This window comes from Ornithodoros turicata, chromosome 1 (assembly GCF_037126465.1).
Source record: "Ornithodoros turicata isolate Travis chromosome 1, ASM3712646v1, whole genome shotgun sequence".
NCBI lineage: Eukaryota > Metazoa > Arthropoda > Arachnida > Ixodida > Argasidae > Ornithodoros > Ornithodoros turicata.
In genome coordinates, this window is record NC_088201.1 from 26,267,987 (window position 1) to 26,291,405 (window position 23,419).

At 48.2% G+C, this 23,419-nt stretch overlaps 1 protein-coding gene across 1 annotated transcript in view; it reads left to right on the forward strand.

Annotated features, from left to right (window-relative positions):
• The window catches only part of LOC135377720 (queuosine 5'-phosphate N-glycosylase/hydrolase-like), a 142,651-nt gene that overhangs the window by 5,889 nt on the left and 113,343 nt on the right, over positions 1-23,419 (forward strand). Inside the window, exon 2 of the mRNA XM_064610346.1 lies at positions 8,904-8,955. Coding sequence (XP_064466416.1) covers positions 8,904-8,955 — 52 coding nt within the window. The remainder of the gene's footprint in view (positions 1-8,903; positions 8,956-23,419) is intronic.

Below are 23,419 nucleotides of genomic sequence, written 5' to 3' on the forward strand. Positions count from 1 at the left end.
GCCGCTCATAGGCACAGTTGCTTGCGGCGCTAACACGCAATCAAAGAAACTTTCAAGTAATGACATTACATTTTACCCGGAAGCAATGGCGGATCCAAAGGGGGGGCTGGGACAGTTGGGCGATCGCCCCTCCCCAAAAACGTCAATTTATATATATTGGATTTCCCTCTCTCCCCTCCCCCAATACGCACTTCAACAAAGAAATCGCCTCGCGCCCCAACCCAGGGTCTGGATCCGCCCCTGTCCGGAAGTCTCTAAAAAACATTCCTATGTGGTGTCTGAAGTACGCCCTGTATAACGAGACGTTATTAATCTTTTACTTCGTTATATATATATATACCGGTGATAGTAATTAGAGTTTCTGCAAAATCGCCACGTAGGAATGATTCGTGGAGAGGTGAGAGCAGTAATGAGCAACCATAGATAAGATTCAGCCTAGGAAGAGTTCATATTGAAGATTCCATCTTGGATTCTGTTCTCCTCATTGGTGATCTGGTCGGTGACAACGGTGGGAAAACCCACCTTGGGGATTTTCCTTGCCTGTCTTCAAACAATGCCTGAACTTTCAACCCAAGTAATGCCATTACGCGTTACCCGGTTATGCATGACTATATTCGCAACGTTTTCGCTTCTGGTTTAAAATCACCATTCGCACAGCCCTGCATTGCAGAGGTTTCGTTCAGAAAGACACGGAGAGTGAGACCTTGGTCAGTTGACTTGTGTATTTTCTTCTTTTCAGCGATGTGAATAGTCCGTTCATGAGTGCTTTCATTCACGGTGCATATTCCTTGTGTATTCACAAGGACATCATGTTACATGCATCATACATTATCTTCGTTGTGTCTCTGCAGCATGTAACAGTATTCTCAAGTTGTTTATTCATTAAAACTGGCTTTATTACCAAGTGGAAGTTGGCTCTTCATCATCACATCGATTTCTCCGACTGGAAATCGGGCGGTCGACCATCTTGTCAGCCGGGGAAGAGATCCAACCCTTCATTCACATGGAAGTGCGTGTCTGGGATAAAAAAGAGGAGGTCCCGCTAATATCAAATATTCCTGATCAAACTCCGAAACATTAGCCCCTAAAGCTTAAATCGCATCGCTTTTTTTTTCTTCTTCTTTTTAAGGCTTGAAAATCGTGGCGACAACTATATAATATCAGGAAAACATCTGGATGGTAAAGCAAACAAGAAAAGCTAAACGAGTCTATTTCATTACTGGTTTCCCCCTATAGCAGGTTGTGCAAGTCTGTGTTTATGACGTCGAGTTCCGTATTCAAAACTGAACGGCGAAAAGCGCGATATATATTTCGTCAAAGCATCTTCCATAGCGGCTTGTGGAGAACTTGCGGCATGTCTGTGGAAACTGTGGTTCAGAGGTCACCGTTGACCAACATCGCACTCTCATACAGAAGAATTTGGTAAAAGCAGGGAGCAAATTCTACTGTATACCACCGTACTCACCACATGTGGTCATCCGGTCACAAGTATCCGAACGACAGAGTTTCGGAATGTACGAGTAACTATCTTGGAACGCAAGTGATTCAAGCCGATGCCTCTTCTGCTGGGGTGCTCCGCGGAGGCCGGAGGGACATTTCTTAGAACACATCATAAAGAATCGTGCCAGCAGGAGATGTATCGAGCGCTCAGAGGCGGCGCGGTCGGTGAATATGCTGAGAGAAGGCATGCTATGTGCTGTTATTTCGCCAGCTTTTTGCTTCAGTGTGTGTGTGTATGGAAAGAAATCTCCAAAAAAGTGTTGCCGTTAAGCCTCAGTTGAAACAAAAAGGTGCTAATACGTACATTATTTCTTTACACAATTCTCCGTGAACCATCCGTATTATTTTGTCGTGCTTCTCTTGTGGTTCAGAAATGATCAAAGTAGCATATTTTCCTGAAAGGTAGGAGACAAAGAACATGTTCTAAGCATATTCTGGCACACAGCTATAACAAAGGTTGCCAGAATGGGTTCTTTGAGAAAGCAGTCTGCTGTCCCCGGTAAACTCCTGACGTATCCGCTTCGTTTCCTGTTTGTTGGCACTGCTGTTGGTGCCGGAACTACTCCGGGCATTGGCATCCTCTGCGCAACGTGGAGTCGTGACGTAAGCCACGATGTCGCCGAGTCTTGTCCAGAACAGGATGCGATATAGGCACGTTCTGGTTTGCCCTGCCGCAACTATTGATCGCCAGTCGCACTGACTGCTGGTATATGATAGTAAAATTCATGTTATTCTTCGGGTGTTGGTACTTAGTACCGTTCGGTGCTCCCTACTGCTCTTACGGCTTTTGCGTTGTTGTCTTATAGATGGTCTACTTCTTGTACTCTCATCTGTACAGTACTTTCACAGTGGAAACGTTCCCGAAACGCCCGACTTTCACAGATACATGTTTTCACGTTATAAGCTCACTCGTCGTTCTAAGTTAACGTGCACAGTCAATCTCGTTGTCTTTGTCTTCGTCACGGCTTTGTGCACCTATTCTCTCCTATATGTTCAGGGAAGAGCCCCAGACGCGAGACAGAATATCGGCGGCTCTCGTCCTGAGGGTTTTCCTTTAAGGTTTCCTCACCAGTTCGCTGGATTTTCTACCTTTCTGTATTGTCTTGTACGTGTTTTTAGTATTTTCACTGCACTAGGCAGATGACATGTAGCACGTAGGATCCCCTTGCCGATGTCATCGATGTCCAGGTTTGATCCCCGACGAGCTCGCCGCAGCAGGTAATATGAAGAGCGGTGACCGTCTCTATGGCAACATGGGCAGGTGGCAGCCTTCTGTAGCCGGAGGCCACGCGAACGGTTCTCAGCAGGTGGCTGACATCACGGACCTTTTAATGCAACGTGTGGTACAGCACTCTGTGTACAGCTGGAGCGACAATGTGACCCATGCGGGCATGAGAAATCATGGCGTTCGAGATAAGTGAGCGTAACACTCGAAGCTCATATGCTATAAGAAAAAAAAAAAAAAAACATTATTTCCGAAAGACGGATGTGTTACGCGCGGGTACAATATCAGCGGCTCCGGACCTGGGGCTTTTCCCTTCAGCAGCTTTTGTCGAATCGCTCGAGCATACACTGTATATTAGCTGTGGTATGTTTACTTTACCAGCGGCATGGCAGAGCGGGTTAAGGCGTCCGGCTCGTTGGTGGTAGCCAAGGTCGTGCTGAAGACTGGGAGGTTGTGGGTTCGAATCCTACCACCGGCTGTGCTGTCTGAGGTTTTCCGAAGACCCTCCAGGCGTATGGCAGCACAGTGCCTCCTGAAGTCGGCCCAGGACGCATACGAACCCCCCTGTCCCCCCATTCCTTCCTGCTGTCCTCTCTCCATCTGTCTACATCTGTACGCCGCTCATAGCTACAGCTGCTTCGCGGCGCTAACACGGAATTAAAAAAAAAAAGTTTACTTGAACATAAGTAGTAACAGCAAACATGCCAAAGCAAGAATAATATCACGTACTGGGTGCAAGCAAGCACTGTGGTTTAATAAGCTCAACCATCAAAACGGAAGTCAATTGCAAATGTAGATGTGAGCTAAGGAAGAGTAGCAATGGACAAGAGATGTCCTGTGTGTGTGTCCTGTGCATTAAATGCTTAAGGTGAGCTGTGTACTTCTTGCGACATACTTGTTTCAGTCAGTGGTTCAACAGCCCGTGTCGGTTTTGTCGCCTTTGAAAGGCCTGTACCAATATTGTGTTCGAAGGTGGGCCGTATGCCACACGATTCTGTTAGCCAGGAGAAATAATCTTGCAACACCTGGGTATTTCAAATAGGATAGACCACAAGCTGTTCATTCCAGACAAGGTGTATGTCGCAAGTAGTACAAATGTCTATAATACATGCCACTCTACCGCGCGTAAGATACGTCCCACTAACAATACGTGACCAGTAACGCAAAACACAATGCATGTTGCGGATAACTGCTTATGACAGCTCACAAGCCTATAGATCTACGAATTCGGGGGACTCGCAAAAAGAAGGACATGGAACCGATAGGAATTTACAAATGGGAATCACACAGTCTTCAAAAGAAATGTCACGACCCGACATGAGGATTGTTGGGGTAACGAATGCGCCGTGCAACACCACAGCGAGTACAGACGTAGTAAAACAAGCATGTCCCACGGCAGCTGACACATCACAGAAAAATATTGCATCTCGACATGAGAGAAAATAGGGCTCAGCGGTCTCCTCCTCTGGACACAGTCCACAGTTATTAAAAGCAACGAATAACCCCCGCAACCAGACTTATATTCAAATATTATTATATTATATCATTATATATATATTCAAAAGAAAGAAGAAACTTTCCCTTTGGCCCCCACAGGCATTTGCCTCGCCTTCACAAGCACACCCGGCCCTGGACCAAAACGTTGCCGATGTACTGCGGAAGCAGAATGATAGGTCCAATAGAGCGTTCGACGTGACGACTGAAAAACAAAATCGCGCTCTCGTCAACATACCATGCAGGGCCTCGATTCAGAAAGCAACACACTCTCTCTCTGAACGAGTCCTTGGTATGTTGACGAGAGCACGATGTTGGCGTGGTGTAACGTTGTTGGTTTTACGAGGTGAGAATACATGTAAGGAAAAAGAAGCGGTGTAATGGTATCACACTTGACCGGCATCCAGGGGAGTGTGGGTTCGATTCCTGCCACCGGCTGCCGTCTTTGGACCGTTGCCGGGGCGTTGGTGAGACTCAAAATGTTGTATATTTGTAAGAGAATGAATCCTTGTCCCGCAAGTGGAACAGGTGCTAGTCGTTTACTGACCGAACATACAGGAATTTACGCGGGGGGACGTTTATCTCGGGGGCGGTTGGAATTCTTGGGAATGACACCAGTATCTGCTGGCTTTTTTTTTTTTTTTTTGCCTTCTTGCAAGCATTTTAGGGGAGGTGTTGCAAGATCTTTTGGGGGTGAGTGGGGAGGGGGGGGGGGGGGGTGCTGTAAAATCCCTGCGAACAGCGAAAAAGGAAAACCCGCCAGTGCCACGCTTCCTCTTCCGTTGCGCTACATATTTGTTCCGATTGCTGATTCAGCCTCTGTAATTTACGTTGCTATCTGAATAAGAGAAGACATATATCAAACAGGAGAATGGAAACAGGAGAAACTTGAAGAACGACGCGACAAATGTTCGTTTCGACGTCGCTTTCTCATGCCTTGGACAGCAGCGTTGTGCACCGATTAATTAAAATGTTGAGGTTCTTGAAGTAAGTTCCTTGAGCGAAGTTTTCAATTGTGAACGATGAAATGGCGTAGATACAGGCTAGCTGGGGGACGAACTCCATAATGAAGGTGCCTGAGCAATGGGCAGTGTCGTGTTTCCTCTCTCTTCTGCTCATTGCTCATGCACATTCATTATGGAGTTTTAAAGTGTGCCACAACGAGACATTTCGCCTTTCTTCGTGATGGTTTGGATATCGATCCGCATCCGTTGTGGAATGCCAACGCGAAAGATGCGAGACTACCAGGAAGTTTGCAACGCAAGCAATGGCTGTCTCACGTGTTAGTCATAACGTCGAGCTGCCAGCGTTGCTTCCTCGAACAAAGGCAAACGTGCACAGTCCACACAATGTACTGCACAATGTATCCTGCGCAATGTATCCTCTGCGCTGTTCGACGTGTGCTCGACAAGGAGAAGGCTTTCCGGGGACTATTTATTTTGTGACAGAGCTTCTCTAATCCCTCAGGGACTGAACTGGTACATCGATCCTGCCTATCTTTCGAATGCTTCGGGCGGTTTTCTGAACGTACAGTATGAAGCGCAAGATTCCTCCGCCGCTAGGTTTTGAATGGAACAGGGAAATGTCGTAGAGGCTAATATTTCCTCGAGTTCAGTTGGGGAGGTGAACACAGAGACACTGGAAAAAGGGAGAGGAAATGTTACCCTCTACAGTCTACACCATGACATCAGCTCGCTTATATTTTACTGTTTTGCTCATCATGAAAAAGTCACTGGGGAAAAGGCCTGGAGTATAAAGTGGGTGATTCGCAACTTCAAAGCCACATTCCCGCAGAGTCGCTTCTTTACCAGATGGGACGGGCTTGCTGCATGGGGCGTTGTCATGCAGCGGCATAATTTTTCGGTCCAATTCGTGCGGCGCCTAGCTCTCTTTAGATCAAAAGTAATTCCAAGCTCCGTAATAACTGTTACTGGGACGGGACAAAGTGGAGACGCAAGACAAACACACAGGACGACCGCTAACTGCCAGCTGTTTATTTCCAGAAGTAAGTTGACAGTTAGCGCACGTCCTGTGTGTTCGTCTTGCGTCTCCACTTTGTCCCGTCCCAGTAACAGTTATTACAGCACTTGGAATCATTTTGATCTATGGATTACCAACTAGCCCAAGGTAAAGCTTTGTTCAGCCTCTCTTTAATGATACTGCACAATCGAACGTCTCTCGTCATTGTAGTTTGTTTTCAGTTGGGAGGTAATCAATGAACAGTGCACCATCCTCCCTCCTGAACTCCGGGCTCAGTTCAGCTCCCCGTCTCTCCGCTCTCATGTCGTGATTGTTTGCAAGCGGCTTTCAACAGGTTTGGCGAAGCCGGAAGGTCGAATGTCGCAGAAAGTCGAACATACGCGAAGAAAACCTATCAGTACTTCGGGACATCGAGGCAGCCTCGCTCAAAGACTAGTTCAAGTTTTACGTGTCCACATTCGTAATGGGATTTCATCGCTATGGGGGCACCATAATTTCTCGGAGGTTCAGAACAAAACAATCGCTTTTCTTGGAATGACAAATGTCAAACGATGACACAATCAGCTTAGGATAATTCATAACGGTTTTACGTTACGAGACAACTATGGACATGAGCAGCGCTACAATGGTCGGTCTGTGGACTAACTGGGGGTTCTTTAACGGATCATGGAAGGCACCTCGAACATATATATTTTTTACCGCGTGATATGAGTATACTACCTTCATGAACTGCGATGCAAAATAATTCCTTTGGGAAGCGCGTATTTCCTGCGAAAAATTAGTTTACAAGAAATGCGCGCAGCGGCGGCGATCTCTCTGAGTTCCTTCGGGCGTTTTGTGACGTCAGATATGTCGGTTACTTTTATTGGCTGCGGATAATCGTCATACGGCGCGGGAGGAAGGCTGCTCTGCTTCGGACGTACCAGCTCGCGTGGCTGAATGGTTAGCGTGCTGGCCATGTCACGTCGAGACTGGGAGGTAGCCGGGTTTGAATCCTGGTGCCGGCTGTGCTGTCTGGGGTTTCTCCTGGGTTTTCCTCAGACGCTGTCAGACATATGTCGGCACAGTTCCCATAGAAGTCGGCCCAGGACGCACATTCCCCTAGGGCGTTAGTCGTGACGTTGCCCACCTCTGTGAGGCCGACTACGGCGAACTCTTTCATTAGCACCACCTCCACCATCTTCAGACGTCGCACGGGCGGTGCCAAATACATCCGCAAAAAGAAAGAAAGAAGGCGCGCGTATCATTGGGTGCGTTGAGTCGCGACTCTTGCGCTCCAAAGGGACTCTGTCTAACCCCACAAGGAGCCTCTGCTTAACGCTCCAAATCCTCGCTTGCTTGGCGAGGATCCACGCTTCCGCTTTCACCTATTTCTGCTTTGGAGTTTTGACAGACATTGCAGGCACGTAATTTTTAAAAGCGTAGCATTGAATAAATTGACCTTGCGAAAGGCTGAGTCGTTGCGTTCTTACACCACCGCTAACACATGTGATCAGCGATGGTTAGTTTTCCGACGTGAATCGATCACTCGTACTTGTAGCGCAGCCCAAAAGACACGGACGAAGACAACATGAGAACTGCGTACTCTCAACTGAACAACTTTAATGGGTATTTACCAACTATCCCACCTTTATCATTTAGTGGATCGATCAACCGATAGATCAATTGATTCTTGATCGATTCTTTTCAGCATCATTCGTCTTTGCAAATTCGTGCAGGTCAAACGAGGCATCCATGCACCGAAACACGTCTGCTAGATGGCGGATCTACGTCACTTCGCTGTCGTCCCCGTTTCTTTGGCCCCCTGACTCCGCTTTTGAGAAGGTGTCCGAAATTTTGACTGGAGTTACGAGCACCGGAAGTGTGCTTGGCCGTTTAGTGGAGAGAGCTACAACTCTCTTGACTCTGGGGCCGCCACTCAACGCAACCATTATTGGGCGTCTGATGTGACGTCACAGACTGGCAGCCGAGGGAAAGGGCTGCTCTGACCTGCGAGATTGCAAGCTCTCTTGCGCACAAAGATTGCGTGCTGCGCTCGTACTTTTCGTGCGAATTTGTGTCCCAGGAGATGTAATCCTGATTCTACTCCCCCTCACATTTTTTTGTTGTCGACCTCTTCCCCTGCTGCTATAACGTGCCCCGAAATCTCATCACACTGTATTTAACGCCTCTTACGGAAGGCAGCCTGTCTGAGTAACTTGGACGCCGCCCATTCGGCGTATATTTCAGATCTTGCACCGGCGAACTTGATGTGAAAAGTATACAACGGCAGAATTGCTTCCTACAGTGTTTTTTGAGGATGGCATTCCACTGAATGCGGGAGAGAGAAGTGGCGCGTTTAGAACAATAATTTTTGGCCCATATTTCACGTCTCCCATAATCTTCAGTGAGCCTCATACGAAAAATACGGGCAGCCATGCACCAAAGGCGGAGCTCTTCGTGTGAGCAAGGTAATTAACTCCGTAACACACAGCTCAACTGAGATTCGTGCTATTTTAGACTTCTTTTCGTTTCTGGCAAAGATGTTCTCCAGTTGCGTTGTGAAGACTTGCCTACGGCCCAGTAATGAATTTTGTCCCATTTTCTTTCTTCTTTTGTAACGTTTCTTTCTTGTTTTCAGTTCTTGTTTTGTGAGGTATTTTAAACCAACTTGGCGTGTGACACACACGGCATTCTCACATAAATTTCTGCGTTGTCCTTCCAGATGGATCATGGACTGTCTGAGGGCGGGGAAGTCTTCACAACTCATTGCGCAAGTAAGGCAAGACTGGGTCAAGTGATGGCGCACATAGGGAGCTGTTAATTTCGGGGTATCAGAGATGCGCTAGGAGTCATGTGGCTGCCTATCCGCTCCACAAAGAACAGAAACTAAAATGTGGATCGCCATCTACAGCAGGGCTTCGCAACAGTGATTGGGAGCGCTTGAGAGTGCAAAACACTTAAGTGCTGATACTTTACTTGAAGTACCAAGAAACCGTACCTGGGGTACGCTTGTACTGTAGGGGACACGGTTGTCTAAAATCAGCAGTCCGTGGTTCATCTCACCTCAAATCTCCAGGTGTTGCAAGACTATTTCTTTCGAGTAGCAAACACGTGCAGCACATGGTCTATCCTGAAATACAGTACTGGCACAACAATTTCAAGCGCAACAGGGGTAATACGGGACGGCGAAATACTGACAGGCGATTTTAGCTAACCGTGTTCCCAACAGTACAGTACTTATCTTGTGCAAGTACTCAAACTGGTAGTAACTCGAAAAAATTGAAAAGCATCAACAGCAATGCTTGTGTCTGGAAAATCCCAGTGATCCGGTGATCTATAGCATAGTTTAGCGTTATTTAGCTCACACTTGTACTGTACTGGTGCTCTGAACTCACAAAAAAAAAAAAAAAAAAAAACTACGTAGACAAGAAGACGGCGAAGACTCAAGCGAAGAAAGTGGGAAGCACTTGCTGCTCCATTGTCGATTATAGGGCAATCTACGTTTAGTGTTGTTTATCTGTACCTTTGCACAGAATAGGGGGCCCTGTTTCATTAACCTGAGTTCTCTCATTTGGGGCAAATCTGGCGGGACGGTGGAGTAAGTCCGTGGCGCTCGTCTCTCAGTCCCATGCATCGGGTTTAGTGTAGGCTATAGTTCTGTTCTTTCCTGGCATCTTGCCACCTATTTCTTGCATTCCTTCCGGCTGGGGTTCCTCTCACCCCAAGGATATCGCAACATACAAGGGTCGTTCAAGGTTGACCGAGATCTCTTTATTTCTTTAAATACAGAGGAAAATTTGAGAATCACCAAACTACGTCAGTTTTTCAAAGTATTCACCGTGCGCATCTAGACACCGCTGCCATCGCTCTGGCAACTCTTTGATGCCTTTGGCGTAGAAAGAAGTGGGCTGCGTAGAGCTCTGCACGGGCCCGGGTCCCAGACCCAGCCCGGGCCGACAAATATGTCTCCGTGAGCCCAGCCGAACCCGGTCGCGCAGCTGATTCCATACAATGCAGAACTATTATTGATCCCGTCTTGCGTGGTTCCTGTGCATACATTTTCAAAAACAAACAGAGGGCGCTACATTATGCGCATGGTTTGACCCCCTAGAACCTACCCAAAGCCCCTTCGCATTGCTCATGACCCCTCACATATTCACCATCTCGCTCGCAAAGCTTGGGTAGCGATTGGAAGTAGGAGTCCGTCCACGACATCCTCTATACTTCCACAAAAACTTGTAGTGCAACGATAACGCGCTTGCCTGCGTGCGTTCCGGACTTTGTTGTTCTGGACTTTATAACCTTGTTCTGTTATGCGTAAGTCACAGCTGGAGATGCCAGGCCGGGCATTATTCGCTGGGTCACCGGGCCTGGCCGCATAAAAACAGGAAAGCCCGGGCCGGACCGAGCGGTTTTTCGATGCGTCCGGGCCGACCCGGGCTCGAAAAAGTCGGCCCGTGCAGAGGCAGAGCTCTAGGCTGCTGTCGTAGCCGCTGCAGGACATCTTTCTGGAGGGCTTCATTTGTGTGGAACGTCTTTCCCCTAAGGTGGTAATGGTAAGCGCTTGGGCTAAATCTGAGCTGTAGGGGGATGGGACAAAACTTCCCAGCGCATTTCGGCCAGGGTTGCCACCGTCAAATTCGCCGTGTGAGGCCGGGCAGTGGCGTAGCCAGAGGGGTGTTTCGGTGTATCACCCCCCCCCCCCGAAATCGCACCTTTGGTGGTGCATTTGGAAGAGGGAGACGAGGGTGAAATCCTCCTGCGCATTGTAAATTAAGTCGCCATAGAATCCCTCCCGAAATCTTTTTCTGGCTATACTACAGAGGCCCGGCATTGTCATGAAGAAGAATGACCCTTCCACGCAACATCCCAGGCTTTTTGTTGCGAATTGCATTTCGCACGGCACCCTTTATGAACGTGGAGTAGTGCTGGGCATTAATCGTGACCGTTGCTCCGAGAAGTCCACATGGATGGCACCCCGCATGTCCCAGAAGACAGTTCTCATGGACTTTCCAGCAGACGGTTGCGTCTTGCTTTTCTTTGGCGGCGGGGAATCTTTATGTCGCCATTCCATGCTGCTTCTCTTTTGTCTCTGGGGTAAAATGGTGCATCCAGGTGATGATCGGTTGCAAAAATTCGTCCACCTCGGATTGAAACCGGTTCAGCACTGCTCAGAGACTGCCATGCGCACTCCCTTAGTGAGGTGTGGGGGAGCCCATCTTGCACAGACTTTGCGGAACAGTAAGTGCTCGTGAATGATTGTGTCGATCCTTACTGCCGACTCACCGTTATCTCGCGACGTAAAGCTCCGAATTATTATGTTACTGCCGACACTGATACAGTATTACGCTTGCCTGCAATGTGCCGAACTGTTACTCGCCGGTTCTCAAGGATGGCTCGCTCAACGCCTGCGATGTCACTGGCGTGACTGCAGTCGGACGAACGTGTCCAAGTGTTTCATTCGTCACCATATCCCGTCCTTCGCCAAACTGTCTGCACCATTCGTACTTCCACTCACACACTTACACTCTTGACATCATTTGTTCCCCATACACGTGCCTGTAATCTTTGCAAACTCTGATCTGGTTTGACGTTCTCCTTCACAAGGGACTTGATTATGCATCACTGTTCCACAACTAGACACACTGCTCGCCGTCATGATAGCTGACACTGCAGCACTTGCCGCTGACCCGAGAAGAGAAGGATTGCACTTCGTCCTCCGAAAGGTTTATTCAATTACATTTACTCACTGATTTTTCTCGAGCAAAAGTCTCGGACAACCTGGAACGACCCTTGTATAGATATCGCTACGTAAACGTGTTTTTATTCGCGATGTATTAATTTTCGTGAATTTCGCGACCGCAAGAAAATCGCGAAAAATTGTACTCCCGAACACAGCTTGACGTTTATCGCGCGAAAGGAAACAGCCCTGGAATCGCGAAATTAAATACTCGCGAATAAGTTCGCGAATGACTGAATGCGCCATTCGCGAAAAATCGCGAATAAAAATACGTTTATTGTATTCACGTTTTTCGCCAAATCGACGCCGCACAGCGCTGAAACTCTGGACTAGCCGATCCAGGTACACACGGCCGACCCCGCGTTCACTTGCGGAGAAGTTGCTGCTTTTCGCATGGGTCGCTGAGCTGCACATGTATTTTGTTGTTAGAATCATGAATGAAGGAAACAGTGCAAACAACGGCCTGCAAACTAAGCCAAACGACTTTTGTTCTGTGATACAATGCGACTCTGCACGCCGAGGGGACAGCAGTTTGTCTTTCCGCGGTTTCTTCTTTTCACACATGGAATACCACCTACTTTGACGCATCCTCGGAAGAGATGGATTGAGCGACTCAAAATCAGCGAACCTGTTACATCAGCAATGTTTGTGTGTGTATGGCAGAGCTCTTGGAGCTGTGCTACCTACATATCTGATGAACGTTCTTTCTTTTTCTTTTCTGGAGCACACTTCTTTGCAGCTCACGTCAGGAAGGGAAGCAAAACCTTTTCTAGGCAAAACAGAACAAGTTTGTTTCAAACTGCAGTAGCCATTACGTGTAAGAAAGCGCAAGGGATAGCGCGAAAACATATACAAAGTCAGTTTTGTAACTGTGCATTTGAATCAGCTCGAATCACTTGGGAAAGAATGCAGAAAGAATTCGAGGTCGTGCTGTAGACTGGGAGGTGGTGGGTTCGAATCCTACCGCCGGCTGTGCTGTCTGAGGTTTCTCCTGGGTTTTCCGAAGACTTTCCAGACGAATGTCGGCACAGTTCCCCCTGAAGTCGGCCCAGGACGCATGCTAATCCCCCTGTCCCCCACTCCTTCCTGCTGTCCTCTCTCCGTCTGTCCACATCTGTACGTCGCTCATAGCCACAGTTGCTTCGCGGCGCTAACACGCAATCAAAAAAAAAAAGAAAGAATTTGACGTTTCGTTGAAGTTTCCCCAAAACACGAGCACCAGTGACACACGGGTGCCGCGGCCATTACCCTGTACATTATAATCTACATTCGTACACGCGCTACATACTTAGAAGATCTTATCTGTAAGAGAGCATCAGCACAGATGTCGTGTGCTTGAATGTCTCTGAAGCGCAGTACACTCGCTGCTTGCTATTTCGGCCTCGCAACCGGTAAACGTGAAATTCACCTTCACGAAGTGTGGTCGATCAAACACGCCGGAACCTCGCAAATAATACGCGATGACTATAGCCTTCTCTTTGGACAACTCGGTTACGCCTGCCAGGAGTATATGGGCCGCGTTTAATACTCGTTCGCCTTCAACGCATCAAGAATCAACATTGCAGTTCATATATCTCAAAATCGAAACTCAGCGACAACCTGGATACGTCCGCCATGTTGGAGTTTATATGCATGCAAAACGCGAATATAGATACTTCCCATCTGGGATATACTCATTTTACATAGTTCATCCCCTCTATGTCACTCCAGCAGTGGCGTACCCACGGGGGGAGGGGGGGGGGGGCTCGGTCCCCCCTCCCTGCCTCTCGCGTCGACCCACACAAATCGTGCAAATCCGAGGAGAAAAACTATGTTGGGAGGGGGTTCAGTGTGACGATCGCGAAATGTCCTACAGTTGCTGGCGTCTATCTAAGCAACATTATTGAATAGTTTTGGGATTATGAGCTTTCCAAACTACACTTCCAATCTCGTGACGCTGTCTCGACGGTCATGACAGCCCATATGTAATCGCCCCTTTAACATTCCAATATCCTTGATTTTCATCTCTCATCTCGCTTCATGCACCAGTATGTGTGTGTTGGCGTACCAAGGATGGATCAGCGGGGACGGGGGGGGGGCGTATCGAGCCCCCCCCCCCCCCTACGTTTGGAGGTTACGCCATTGCATTACACACGTATCACTACACATAGTTACTCGATCATAGGGATATATTATATTCATTCTACATATAGTTCTGTATATAGCCCTGCCCTGGCCAATCTTCCTTCCTGGATCACGACCAGCGCAGCACTTATCGGTGAAGGTTCGCAGGTGCTCTTTGCCGATACATGTAGAGACCCTGTCGCCAACTTCCAGTACTGATCCGTGAACTGTAGTGCGGAACTCCAACGAACTCTACTAGATCAAGTGCGATCGTCTCATTATCTCAGTGCCATTTCTCGCACTGTACAACAACAGTAGAGACGTCCTCTATGCGGACGCCGTTGAGAGCTAATTTCAGATGGGGAGGACGGCAGTGTCTCTGCGATATATTTCTGTCACGGATCGCGAAACCACTTCGCTTTGGTAGGTTGCTACCACCCTTTACCTTGTTTACATACGAAGATCAACAAGGTGTTACCACATAAAAATCTACCCGCATCGTGGAACATTGTGTCGTATGCATATAAAGTTCTGGAGGCGATTGGAGACAAAATTTCGATGTGCATGATTGAATATCGTAATGCAAAGTCATAATACAAAACGTACGAATCCCGCTGCACCCCGGACGCATAACACTGAAGTGACTGTGATTGCAGAACAGCTCAACATGACGCCGTCTGGTGGTACAGCGTTTCAACAACCCTTCCCAACACCGCTATTTTGATTGTTTTGAATGCGGGATTCATACGTTTCGTATTATAACTGCGCTACGATGCTGAGTTACTTTGAAATTTACCAGGGTTAAACGCCTTATTCTCGCTCCAAGGATCCCTGGAGCCAAGTGCGCTCCAAGTCAAATTTGACGTTGTTTTAACCAAACGATATATCCCACAAAGCCAACACTAATGTCACCACAATCGTCCGCTCTGTTTGAAGCTCACATCGCAACACTCGTAGGGCTGCTAAAAGGTGGCCCTTGCATGAGTGCAAAGAACGGAAGGGGAAGGCCCTGTGGCAGTGCTCGAAGCGCACTAGGCTCTAGGGATGTCCGAGAGCGGAGCGAGAAAAGAGCTTGAAAAAAGGTTCTCTTCAAGCGCACTATATGCTCTATAGGGATACCCGAGGGGGGAGCGAGAATACAGCGGTGAATCTGCACCAGAGCTTTATTTTTGGACAACACAATGTTGGATATTGTATTGAGTACTTGTCGAACTGGCATGCCGACAAGGTAGACTTTTATAGAGTACACCCTGTATGTTACACAGTGCGCAGCTGGTGCATAAAAACTGTGTAACAGAAGACCAGAAGATGTGCATCACGTGTACCGTTTCCTGCAAGTGAAGACAGCACGTTTCGGGAAGTGCATGTTTGATTCCGCGTTAGCGAGGCAACTGTGACTACGACGTAGACAGATGGGGAGATGGCAGCAGGAAGGAGCGGGAGACAGGGGGTTAGTATGTGTTCTTGGGCCGACTTCAAGGGGAACCGTGCCAACATTCGTCTGGAAAGTCCGCCGGAAAATCGCCAGGGATAACTTCAGACAGCACAGCCGGTGATATAGGATTCGAACCCACCACCTCCCAGTCTTCAGCGCGACCTTTGCGTCTACCAACAATGAGTGGACACTTTTACCCACTCCGCGCCATGCCGCTGTTGAGAAGTATTTGACGGTACACGTGTGACCAGAAGTGAGAACGCTCGACTCGGCGGACCGGATTGATAACCAGGTAACAGACACGGATGCAAGCGACCGTAATTATGTGCACGGACAACCTTTGTTCTACGGTTCGGGGCTGCAGCGAAAAAATACTGCAATTTTCATCTGCCAAGAGTCGAGGAGACACCGTTTTCCGAAACATTACCGGCAACGAGGTGCGGATCCAGGGTTTTTCTGAGGTGGGGTTTGGGTCCGGGGTCTAGGTCAGCGTGCTATGTAACTCCCGCGTGGCGGTGGCTTGGTGGAGGGGGTGAGATGATGATGAGAGTACTACAGGTTTATTTACATTACTATTTACAACAGATAGGAACAACGCAAGGAAGTGAACTGGCTGTGACGATGGCTGCATGCGGACTGCTTGGAACAACAGCCGCGTCGCTCCCAAATTGTTCCTTGAAGGGGTCCTCTACCCCTTTTCTTGGAACCGAGGGGCGGCCCTTCGTGTGGCACAGTTGTGGGGTGGAGGCGAGGTTTTGGGTATGGCTATGTTACATACACATACATGCTATACACATAAATCGTACACACATGCTGCATACACACAGTGGCGTATCTAGGGTGTGGCAGGTGTGGACAGGTGCCATGGGCGCCAGGTGAACAGGGGCGCCATTATGTGGTCGGGTGTGAATGTGCCAGGTCGGGCACTCAACCTGGCACATTCATAAATGATGTATGCACCCGCCATTAGAGAGGTTGTAGTGTGAAACGTAGTGCGGACCACACGAAAACGCATCCCCAAGGACATCATGTTAACCACGAGGTAGCTAAGCTGGGCACGTGACGTATTTGACGAGAACGGGGCACCGTGAGCAAACCGAACCAGCTCAGTGAGCGACTGTCACAGCCGAGACCAAAGCAGCCTAAACAAAAGGGAGATCCCACTTGAGACGTGACAGCAGCAGTGGGACTTTGAGAGAGATATCTGAGCAAGAAAATCGACCCGACGAAAAGAGGAGTTCGTATCGGGCGGACCAACAAGAGGGTCGACCTGAACCCGTGTGCCGGGCTGGGGCAGGTGTAAAGGTGTAGGGGCGATTTCGGCAAATTTTACACTTCCGATCTTGACGGCAACGAGCTGTACGAAGAAATTTTGGACTGCAGAATGTTGCTCGCGAGGCGCACAGAAAACAAAATATCGAGACCCGAAGAGCTTCTTGAATTTATTGTTCACTATGGAGATGAGAATGTCTTCCCGAACCTTCGGGTTGCGGTCCAGATAATGCTTACGATCGCGGTTTCAATTGCCAGCTGTGAGCGGTCATTTAGCAAGCTTATACTTTACAAGCAAGCTTTGCAAGCTTATACTTTACAAGCAAGCTTAGCAAGCTTATACTTTACAAGCAAGCTTAGCAAGCTTATACTTTCGTATTTAAGAGCATCAATGGGCCAGAACAGGCATTCCGATCTTGCTTTCCTAATTAAGTGTTGAAGGAGAAGAAACAGAAAAAATTGATTTCAGTGACATTATCGACAAATTTGCAGCAGCAAAAGCCAGAAAGGCTATCATGTGACGATAGTGGGCCATTTGCATGTGTAGTAGTTCTGTGGACTTCATTAAAGTATTTACAAAACATGACCAACTGTGTCATCGATATGTGCCTGAACAGGGGCGCAGACTCATTGGTTGCCATGGGCGCAGGTAGCTCTAGATACGCCACTGCATACACATCAATTTGATGCTCTCCGCCCCTGCCTGTAACAGCAACACCCCAACGCGCGCAGTATCAAAATTCACTTTTAGCCTTTCAATCGGAGGTGAAAGGCGCTATTAAGTCTTCGTGTTTTTCTTCTTCTTCTTCATTTTTTTTAGGGGGGGGGGAGACACTGCAAGTCGTTCCACCCCTGTACCTTATAATTTTGTATTTCATTGCGTACGTGACGTTCCTATTTTCATGAAAGCGCTATATAGAAGAGGTGATGGAAGCTTGTGTGAACTTGTGTGTATGTGTTATCCTCTCCCGTTATGGCCCGACGGGGCTCACAGTATTACCACATGGTATTACCAACCCAAAAATATGCTGCACGGAAAGTCATGGAAAGATGGCGTAATGGTCTTGTTGGGGAATGCGCCGCAGAAATTCTCGGCAGAGAGCCAAGGTCGGCATTGAGCTGAAATCGGTATGTTGGCTCATGATGCAGGGAAGCCATGCTATCGAGAGAGAAGTGTCTTCAGTACTGGATCTCTAGTAGATTGAATACGATGCCTGAGAGGCGTGCCACGAGAAAAGATCCTCGCCACCGTTCTCTTTCATCCACCTCCCCACCTGCGCGACCGTGGCTTCAATATTGTCCTTTGTAAGCTGCGTTCATGGGGACCATTGAGGCAAAAGCGGGGTCCTAGGTTGCACTACAACGCAGATAGCTTGCACTCCTTCCTCGCTATTCATGAGCATGAAGCTCTCATACTCGTCTAGAGCCGGCTAAATGCGTTTGCGAAATGCATCGTCTTCAGCGTTGAAGCTGGACAAGAAAGCAGTTTGCCGCACGACATGCAGCGGAAGAAATCATAGCCCCGCATACGGCAGTTGCAGCATTACATACAAAGGAAAATCCGATACTGGCGATGAACCCCGTGCGCACACATTAGCGGGGAGAAACTCCGCTCCTGTCATCCGATTTGATCGTCATCACCGCTGTGCAAAGTAGTACCGAGCATGCCGAGGGGGATCTTGGAGATGGCGGAGCTTCACACCGTCATCATTCTGGTTATTGCACGCGCAGGGGCGGATACAGGATGTTCCCGAGGATTTGGGGGGGGGGGGGGGTCCAGGACAGCGTGCCGATGAGACCGTCGAGTTGGAGTCTTGAAGATATGAAGATGGTTTTTGTACAAATTGGTCCACCGGCATTTTCGATACTGATAAAATAAGACCTACCAGGGACAGAAACTGATTTGTCTACGATTTATTAACGTTATAACAGAATCCCATACTAAATATATTGTACGTGCTGTACAATAAATTACAGCGTATAATTTCCAGTGTAATTTACTCTGCGCATCTGAAAGTAACTGAGGGTTTGACGGCGTTGGACACTCGCCGCACGAGCCTGATCCTTGGTGAGGCACGCACCTATGTCTTCTTTCTTAGCAACTGTAGTACGTGTAAAGTTCCTCACAAAAACAGTCACCGCTCTTTTTATATCAATGACACATAAGACCCTACTTGTCTCAAACCAGCACAAAACATGCAAACACAGCACGGAAAATAAATCATGTGTCTTGGCATTATTTCGCCTTAGTCGCTCTTGTGCCGTAAAGCATCAAAACACCTTGGTGAGGCGAGATTCCTCTTCTGTTGTCCTTCGGGAGGTGAACTGACAACGCCTCTGGACAACAGATGAGCAATATTTGGCCTTCTGATTGCGATTAACGGACAGAATAAAGACTTGTGCACGGGTACTCTGCCTTCAGGTAACGTGTAGAAAAGCGCCAGTATATCTTATATCTTATCAGATAGGGTTTCCAATGAAGTGCATCGGTTTCGTCTTCCGGGAGTACGTTTTTTACACATCTCAAGCAGCAACATCTAGGCACAATACTGGCTAGATACTGACAATGCTGGTCCCATATTGGACCACTAATGCCAGTATCCAGCCAGTATTGGGCCAAGGTGTTGTGCTTCTTGGGATGCTGCCCGAGATCAATTCAGTCACTCTATTTTTTTTTTTTTATTCCGTGAAGCAACCGTGGCTATAAACGGCGTACAGACGTGGACAGATGGAGATAAGGCAACAGGAAGGTGCGGGAGAACGGGGAGTGGGGTTAGTATACGTCCCTGGCCGACTTCATGGGGAACTATGCCGACACCCGTCTGGGAAGACTACCAGGAAACGCGGGGGAGACCTCAGACGGTACTTCCAATTCTCCAGCTATACCAGCAACGAGCAAACGCTGCATCAACTCGGCCAGACATTGAGGGGGTCAGGGCATGCGGACCTCCCTAACCCTAAATCCACCTCTGATAGCACGTATCTCTTATGGCCTGCTTGCCTGCCTGCACGAGTGTCGCGTGTATCACATATTTGGCGACGGACCGAGCGTTGTCACACTTTCGTGTCATTTGTTTATGACTAATGCCATTTGGAAATGGTTCATTCTGTAATCGCTATGGGGCGTATTGGGATGTATTATGTGCTCCAGACCAACACGCAGAGTGCTTCTTTCTTTGTTTTCCTATTGCCTCTCATTCGTTGAACGCAACAGACCACCGTACCATATAGGGAACCAGGGGACTAAACCGTCGGCGAGACTCGTTGAGTGTTCACTAAGAGCTCCGCACTAGTGGTTTACCACTCTTCGAGGAACCTGTGCGTTCTGTGGCAGCTGGGTGCTGCTAGTCAGTGGCATCATGTAATTTGACCAGGTGAGCTGCGTGAGCGTCGATCATTTGTTACACTTGCAATACATGTTCGATGCTCCCTGACTGAAATAGCCCCGTAAAATTTCGGGATGTATTGTTCCTTTCTTTTTGGAGGTGGGAGGAACGAAGAAGTTAGTCCCACACTGGAACCGACAAGATACCAGGTATACTTCTGTGCGAATTCTGCTTCACAAACACCGTCGTGCAGAGCAACGACGGCTTCGTTTTCATTGAATATTCGTATGACTATGAGTCGGGTTTTTCTTTAATGTCGCCGCGGCGTTTCTGTAAGAAAGCCGATGGAGACAAAATGGAGAGCTTTTATAGGATGCTGAGGCTCAAAACTAAGAAAAACGTACTGCTTCTTACGGGACGGAAAGGCCTTGTGCACTAGGCTGATCTTCCCTTCTGCACTCACCAAAACCCTGCCAAGGGACCAAAGCTTCTCTGCGAACCTCAAAGACGCTGGAGAATCCTCAAGTAGAATCCACAGGCAGAGGAGTTCAGGGGGGGGGGGGGGGGTGCGCCATCCCCAGAGGGGACGCCAGATGTCAGGGGTCCCGGAAAGGAAGCTCATAAGATGGGTAATAAAGCGAGAGCCGGGAGAATTTTCATTGTAGAATTTAGAGAACAATTTTTCCAATTCACATTTCACTTTGTTTCATTTGGAATCGTTCTGTACAGCTAAAAATGGAGAGCACATATGTAAGACCTACACCTATTTTCTTTTTCTAGCTATTGTGCAATCTTTATTAGCTAATGCTTCTAGGAAGGAGGGCACTAAAGGATGATCCTGCCACACGCGGAGGTGGCCTTGGTACAGCTCTGGACCATAGTGAACCTCCCAGGAACTCGTGTACTTTCTCTTTCCCTCGTCACTTTTGCGCGTCGTCATATCCCCTATATCGTCCCTGTTCCCTCTCCTTCGTAGACTGTCCTTTGTAACTATGATGCGTTACCGTGTCGCAATGTAACCTGGCTCACGGGACGTTGCAAAGGTGCCCACTCGCTCCATTCGTCTAACCGAATGGCAATTCACGAACAGTTCATTTGAACCGCCATCCATCAGGTTGTTCTTCCCCGATCAATCTTTGCAGAACCGTGCACTTCGCACAATGTACCTGCCGCCATGCCATTTGACGAGAAACTGATGACAGGCCAACCAGCTGCTCTGTTGCGGCTCACAAAAAACTATTGCGCTCATGACAGAAAGCATTGTGCAGCCAGTCGATTTGTAAACCACAGTCGCGTGATAACGCAGGCCGCTACATTTCTTTGATATCGTACGATTCGTGCCCAACGAACACTTGCGGACAGTTTTATTGTTAACTGCCAGCTCAGTTTACAAAACAGTCTTGCATTGAGCACTATGGAGAATGAGTCTGAGACTCGTATTCAACCTTTATGCAAACCGGCCCTGGTCTATTGCTCGTAAGCCATTCGCAAGGCTATATCACCATAGCTAGTGTGGCTTCCTCGTCTCCAGATATAGAGACACGGTGAGGGGCCGTTGACACGCCGGCGCCATCAGATAAACAGGGGACGAAGTTCACCCTCCCTTCAGGCTCTGACGCGCTGCACCTTTCGTGAGAAAATCGTGCTCCATACAAGTTGAAATTACGCCCACACTAGTTGTTTCCATGGATACACGCTCAGTAGGACAGCAGCAGAAGGCATTTCGTAGCTTTATATTAGTTTTCTGCTCGTACATTTCAAAGTTGTCCTTTTGCTTCCTTTGTGGATGGTACATGAACTAAGCAGCGACGGCACACCCAACGCTTCAACACGCCTCTACAAACAAGCCCAAGTTGTCGCACACTGTACGATAAGAATCAACGCACGCTCGGCTCGAAGGCGGACAGGGATCCCTTGACCTAATAAAAACGCCAGGTGTTATAGTGTGCATCTGAGTACGCGTTCTTCGACATCTTGGTCTTGTGACGGAGGCATGCCAGTATGGAAGTACAAGCATGATTCTAAGGCTTTTGCATTGTTAGAGAAGCCATTGCAACCATGCATTTCTTTAATCCGGCTGTGGACAGCAATAACACGAAGTTGGTACCGTGGTTGCTGCAGTGGAAATGGCCGTCTCGGCAGTTAATCGGGCTCTGTGCCAAGTGAAAAGCTCACAGACTGTGATAGATCATGTACTCACGGACAAACAATTACGTGAGTGCTGGAAAGGTGTGTGTGTGTGTGTGTGTGTCAACGGGTATCTCTACTATTATGAGCGGTTTTTCTTTTTCTTTTCTTTTTTACGGCACTGCCTCCGATGTACTCTCGTCTGTTTCTGGTGTTAGTTTTGTTCAACGACGATATGACTTCATCCTAGACCTCACAGATTCTTTCGCACGTTCTGGTCAACACACAGGAAAAGACCCTAACAAGAGGCGCAACCAACATGGATCGATGCAGCGGATTCAGGTGGCCTTCTGTGCGCTTGTCGGTGCGGTTGCCATAGCAACGGCAGCCTCTCTCCATTTAATACTATCGGGACTGCTGTCGTCTGCTTCCTCATGGCGCACAGACAGGGAGCCATGCAGACGCGTCACCTGCGCAGATGTTGTGCGCACACCGCCCATCCGCTTATTGTGCTGCGTTTCTGGAACGACGACGTGGCTCATGGAACGCACACTTCCTTCGAGAGCCCTTCATTCTCCGGTCACCGCCCATTCCGGGGTGGCTGCCTTGCGTGCCAAACTGGAGGGGTGAACAAAAGCCCCCCAGTTAGCATCAAATAACGACCAAATATGTTATTCTGTAGTCTGGATGGATTATCGCATTGACAAAAAGACACCTATTTGTGCGAAAAATCGTGCTCTTGCGATAATTATCGGCAAGTTTTCTTGTAACTGCATCTCACACGTGTGTGAATCCAAGGGGGCTTACAGTTTCATTGACGCTGCTGGCAAAGCCGCACACTGCGCCTTGAGGTTGACGTAGTGCATTCGGCTTGGAATAAGTCCACGCTTCTGTTCCGTGGGGCGAGCCGTTTATTTATTTATTTCTCTCGTCCTTGACGATTGGCGCAACCAATTACCGCGAATGTCAGGCCATCATACACATCAATGACAGAAACCAGGGATTCGTGTACATTCGGCTCAATGCCATCTTCAAATCAAGGTTGGCACGTTAGTATACAATGTCGGACATGTGGTACCTCAGACAATCATGGACTCGGCCAATAATATCGTCACGGACTCAAACGGACGGTCAAAGAGGCATCCTAACTCTCCATATCGGTCTCACTACTGTTTTTACGTCTTTAAAATGTATTCTTCAATGTATAGTAACTGCATCAGGCTCAGTGGAGTATA